At 48.4% G+C, this 6,000-nt stretch overlaps 1 protein-coding gene across 1 annotated transcript in view; it reads right to left on the bottom strand.

The window, feature by feature from the left end:
- Nucleotides 1-4,860: 4,860 nt before the first annotated feature.
- TFE3 (transcription factor binding to IGHM enhancer 3) overlaps nucleotides 4,861-6,000 on the bottom strand; it is a 36,279-nt gene continuing 35,139 nt past the window's right edge. Inside the window, exons 9-10 of the mRNA XM_056852267.1 lie at nucleotides 5,584-5,731; nucleotides 4,861-5,169 (exon numbers count right to left, since the gene is read on the bottom strand). Of these exons, the coding sequence (XP_056708245.1) occupies nucleotides 4,861-5,169; nucleotides 5,584-5,731 (457 nt within the window). The remainder of the gene's footprint in view (nucleotides 5,170-5,583; nucleotides 5,732-6,000) is intronic.

Raw genomic sequence — 6,000 nt, 5'->3', positions numbered from 1 at the left:
GCTTTACTTTGCTCTGGTTAGACCTTCGCCTAGAGTATTGCGTTCAGTTTTGGGCACCGCAATTTAAGGATGTAGACAAGCTGGAACGTATCCAGAGGAGGGCAACAAAGATGGTGAGGGGTCTGGAGACCAAGTCCTATGAGGAAAGGTTGAAGGAGCTGGGTATGTTTAGCCTGAATAAGAGAAGACTAAGAGGGGATATGAGAACCATCTTCAAGTACTTGAAGGGCTGTCATATAGAGGAGGGTGTGGAGTTGTTTTCTGTTGCCCCAGAAGGTCGGACCAGATCCTACATGTTGAAATCAAATCAAAAGAGTTTCCGTCTAAACATTAGGAAGAACTTTCTAACAGTTACAGCGGTTCCTCAGTGGAACAGGTTTCCTCGGGAGGTGGTGAGCTCTCCTTCCCTGGAAGTTTTTAAGCAGAGACTAGATGGGCATCTGTCAGCAATACTGATTCTATAACCTTAGGCAGTTCATGAGAGGGTGGGAATCTTGGCCATCTTCTGGGCATGGAGTAGGGGTCACTGGGGGTGTGTGGGGGAGGTAGTAGTGAACATCCTCCATTGTGCAGGGAGTTGGACTAGATGACCCTGGTGGTCCCTTCCAACTCTATGATTCTAACTCTGGGTTCTCCTCCCTCTCCACGTCTTGCGTCCCCCTTCCTTACTTTTAAAATAATACCAGAACAGGGTAGAGAGTTTTGACCAGCAACACAGAAAGGATTTTTAAAGGATTAACCCTGTTTTTTCCTTTCCTGCACAGCCCCCAGGCAAACCGAGGCTTCGGGTATCTGTAATAGTGATTTAAGAAGTGTGATCTTTATCTAGTGTGTTTGACCCCCACCACATGTCACTGAGGTGACAACTTCTGTCCACCTGAGCTCAGTGCCTTCCTCCTGATTCCGCATCGGGAGTCCCAAGATCTTACATCTACGGACTTGAGAGGGAGCTCTTAAAACTCCTTCCGGTCGGAAACCAATGACACGTTTGCACACACTGCAAGATAAAAACACAAAATAAGGAGGCCAGGGCCATGGCGGCTATAGAAAAAGTGACATCGCTGGTTTATTTGTTTAGAAGCTTCTAGCATGGGTAGTGGAAACAGTTAACATACAAAGGAAAAGGACAGGAAGAGGGGTCCGGGATGCTGAGGGTGCAGAATCCACAACAGGGAAACCAGCCCCTTCCCTCTGCCTGCAATTCTCTCAGGTTTCTGGCCCTGAAAACTGCAAGAGTAAAGCCCAATTAGAGTTCTTTCAAGTCGGCGACCGCTTCCCCCTTCCCTCTTTTGAACCTGCTCTGCCATCAATCCTCTTTTTTTACAAATGGATCACCTGAGATACCACGGCCGTTGCTTGTGTTGGACGCCCACTCCGCCTTCGCGCCTCCCGCTCGGCTGTTTCACACAGGATTCCCTCCTGCCCTAGGGTTCCCAGGTGCCCACTGATGGCGGGCAATCTCCAGGCGATTCCCGCCTCCGCCTGCCAACATTCGGCTGTTCTGCAGGCGGAAGCTGGCCGGCCGAAGGGGGGGGACAATCGGCATCCACGCGCGATGACGTCCCTTCCGGCGCGATGCAGCATTGTGGGCAAGTGCTAGAGCATCCCCCCTGGCGTGATGCTGGCGCTTCCGCATCGTGCCGGAAGGGACATCGTTGCGCATGGGTGCCGATCGCCACCCCCTGTACCCACCTCCCAACATCTCCTGCTGGTTGCCAGGAGGGCCCTGGCAACCCCTACTCCTGAATAAGGTACCCAAAGGTCAGGAATCGACATGAAACATAGGGCTATTGTTGATACACGTAATCCTGTAAGTGATGTATAATAAATTTAATACAAACACAAATAAACAACTTATATATTCAAGCCTCTATGTATCTATTATAAATATACCAAATGAGCACAAAAAAGCAGCCAAATAATTCCAAAGCTAAGACCAAACGCATTTTGGCTGTAAAGCCGTCTTCAGAGGTCTGTATACATACAATTCTGAATACAAAATGGGTCATTTTGACTTGACACATCTTGATGACCGAGAGACTTTGAACGGTACACTTCAATCTATAGGAGCCTATAACTAAAAAGGAAACCCTGGATGGAGTGTATATAAACCTATTTTGTATTTTACGAATGTCATTCTACTCCATCACCAAGATTGTAATATTCATATATACTTATGTCCTTGTACAATGGCATAGGTGTATTCAGAATTGTATGTATACAGACCACTGAAGAAGGCTTTACAGCCGAAAAGCGTCTGGTCTTAGCTTTGGAATTGTTTGGCTGTATTTTTGTATTTATTTGGTAAATTTATAATAGATACATAGAGGCTTGAACAGGGCTATATATAAGCTGTTAATTTTTGTTTGTATTAAATTTATTAGACATAATTGACAGGATTATTTGTATTAATATTTGCCCCATGTTTCATGTTGATTCCTGACCTTTGGGTACCTTATTCCAGTTTTTTAGGGTTAAGGTTTTTCCCCCCTTTTTGTTGTTGGCAACCCCTACTCCTGCCCATTGTGGTCCCCAGAAGGGTAAAGGATGCTGCAGGACAGCTGGACGAGACCTTCTTCAGACCCCACGCCTCCTCCAAGGCAGCCAACGCCCGACAGTCTTTCGAGCAGACCGCTCCTGGATGACTGTCTTATGTTCAGGAACTGAACACACCGTTGGGGAAACATACTCTACGGCCCGCACATGATCGTCTCTGTAGTAGTTAGAGCCCCCTCCTGCCCAACAAAGAATGTGTTACTGGCAGAGTCAATAGCCAGTACATTCTTGCTCTCCGTGTGTCACCTGATGCCCCTTTACGCAGAAAACCCCTTTAAATAAAACTCGGATTATAAATTTGTTTATCGTAAAAACGAGAGGGGTTGCGATTTGACCCCGACTCCTGCGCTGCAATCCTACACGCAGTTATTCCCATGTGAGCCCTCTGAAACCAGCAGGTTTAGAATGGAGCAACTGCATAGGATCGCACTGTCAAACGACCACGTGAGCAGGCTCCAGAGACACAATTCTCTGCTCGTCCCCTTCTGCTTCCCCCACGTTTGCCCGAAGGAATGCAGGACATCAGGTGTGAACTGGAGGAAGGAATGAAACGATGACGTGAAAACGTAAAGTGCCAGGGTGGTGAAACCTTAAACCCTCCTTCCTTATTTCAACCAATTAAAGGCCAAGGATTTATCATAAAAATTCCGATATCTATATAAAATGCTCATTTACACACACGCACACACACAAAAAAATAAAACGGAAGGGGCTCTTAGCAAAGAGGTCAGCGTTGCCGAGGGACACTTTCTCTCCCTCCCCCCCCCCCCCCGATTCTCTAAAATTATATACAGAAAAGGTGCAAGAAAAGAAAGCGAGGGCGGGAGTAGACGCCACCCTCCGCGCACAGTGTTAAGGAAAGGGCCCTGCTCAAGTTTCCAACAGAGACACAAAGGTACACAGTACCGGAGGTCGACAACGAGAATTCCAAGCGTTTTGCAAAAATCGTGTGTAAAATTTATGATACAAAAAAAAAATTCTGATAGAAGTATATGTTCCGTTAAAAGCATCCCGTTTCTTTCATGACTCCAGCCTGCCTTGTTAACTTAGGACAGGTGTGTTCTCTTCCTCTTTATTTTCAAGCAGCATCTCCCACATTTATCAACAAACCTAAAGGATAACATTTACCGATTCCAGGACATGAGCTCAGTTGTTATTTTTAGACGGTTATTGTATTTAACTATGTTATTCTGGCATGTTTGATTGATGATATGTTTATATATTTCGTTTCAGGTTTCCTATTGATGACCCGTTTATATTCTGATTCTGCTGGAAAATTTTGGTATTCAAATAGTATTTATTCGGTATTATATTTTTAAGTTATTGCTATGTAATGGTCAAGATTCATTATGTGTTTGTCACTGCTTACAACAGGTTTCAAGAGATATAGGTTGTATCAGCTGAGGAAGAAACTGAAACGGGATTAAGTTGGCATTCCTGTCTTGCGGTAATTTTTGCTGTGTGACTTCGTTAAGAATGATCACTTATCCAATGATTAACAGATATTTAAAATGATTCATTTCCACTCCTATGCGATTGTGTGATGGTTGGTGAGGATTTTAGATTATGAATGTGGGATGTATGTTTTACATTTGTATGTATGTGTTATGTTGTTATAAAAATAAAAAATTACTACAAAAAGAATTATCACTTATTATGAATGCAGTTTTTGACATGTGACCTTGTAAATAGTTTTTTTTTCACACAACCTGTACTGAGGTATTGATGAATTTGTTTGTCATAATGTGACACAAACTTAATTATTTTTTGGATTTCAATTTTCTTCTGTTTCACACACACGTTTTTGCAAAACTCTTTGAATTCTTGTTGTTGACCTCTGGTGCTGCGTACCTTCGTCTCTCTGACATTGCGAGGTCTTCCTTCACCTCTTTTCTACATGTTTCCCACAGGGCAGGCTCGAGGAAACACACAAATCCACGATTCCCTCGCCGTTTCCGGTCTTGAGGGCGTCTGAGCCCCACCCGCCGCGGGGAAACGCATTTCGACTACTTCCAAGGCTCATCGCTAAGATGCCCTGCAGCACCCACCCGGTCTGCGAGAGGAAATTCCATCCGCCTCCTTTGGGGAAAGGGTCAAAGGGGGGGGAGACTCTGCAAGGCAAAGAGATACAGAGCGTGGGGCGGGGGGAGAAGGCGGTGCTCCGGATAGGGTTCAGCCGACAGCAGCGGAGAAGAGGAGACTCCAAAATTCGAAGTGGATTAAAAGGGAGAGTCCACATGATGGGGGGGCGCTGCGAAGAAGCGGAGCCCCTTTCCCCCACCGCCGAGCGTCCCCAGGCGACCATCACGAGTCGTCTTCCATGCTGAAGCTGGAGCGGCGGCTGCTGCCTTTGGAGGCGCCGGGCGAGACGGACGAAAGCAAGGGGTCCGACGCCCCCAGCGGGGAGAGGGCGGCCCCCTCGTCCATCAGCACGTCCTGCAGGCCTACCCCGTCGGACCCCAGCGCCAGGCCCAGCCCCAGCTCCTCGGCAGTGAAGGGCAGGTCCAGGGAGTCCCCGAACGGCGGGGCCAGGTCTCCCGCCAAGGGCTGCGCCAGCAGGCCCGGGGTGGAAGTCAGCGGCAGCCCGTGCATCTGGACCTGGAGTTCCAGCTCCTGGGGGAGAGAGAAGAAAAAGAAGAAGAGTTGTTTTTTATATGCCGACTTTCTCTACCACTTAAGGGAGACTCAAACAGGCTTACAATCACCTTCCCTTCCCCGCCCCACAACAGACACCCTGTGCGGTAGGTGGGGCAGAGAGAGCTCTAAGAGAGCTGTGACTAGCCCAAGGTCGCCCAGCTGGCTTCGTGTGGAGGAGTGGGGAAACCAACCCGGTTCACCAGATTAGCCTCCGGCGCTCATACGGAGGGGTGGGGAATCAAACCCGGTTCACCAGATCAGAGTCCTCCGCTCCAAACCACAGCTCTTAACCACTACACCACGCTGGTGAACTAGCGAGGCAAGCCGGTGAGGTGCAACCGTGTGCTCGAAGCAGGCCTGGCCGCCTGCACCCCCCCCTCCCCTCCTGACCTGCACTCTCAGCTGCAAGCTGCGGTTGGCCTGCTCCAGCTTCCGCTGCCTGATCTCCATTTCTTTGGAGCGCTGCTGCTCTTTCTGTAGTTTCCGGATGTAGTCCACCGACGCCTTGAGAATGGTCCCTTTGTTCCAGCGCATCTCCCTGCGAAGAGAGGGGAGATGGGAATTCAAGGAGCCAAGATCCTTTAGCGTGGTGTAGTGGTTAAGAGCGGTGGTTTGGAGCACTGGAGTCTTAACTGGAGAACAGGGTTTGATTCCCCACTGCTCCACATGAGCGGCGGAGGCTAATCTGGTGAACCGGGCCAGTTTCCCACTCCTCCACATGAAGCCAGCTGGGTGACCTTGGGCTAGTCACACTCCCTTTGGTAAATACCACCGTGGTCTAATGGTATAGAGCAGTGGTTTGGAGCG

Source organism: Euleptes europaea, chromosome 1 (genome assembly GCF_029931775.1).
Source record: "Euleptes europaea isolate rEulEur1 chromosome 1, rEulEur1.hap1, whole genome shotgun sequence".
NCBI lineage: Eukaryota > Metazoa > Chordata > Lepidosauria > Squamata > Sphaerodactylidae > Euleptes > Euleptes europaea.
This window is presented reverse-complemented; position numbering and strand designations above follow the sequence as displayed.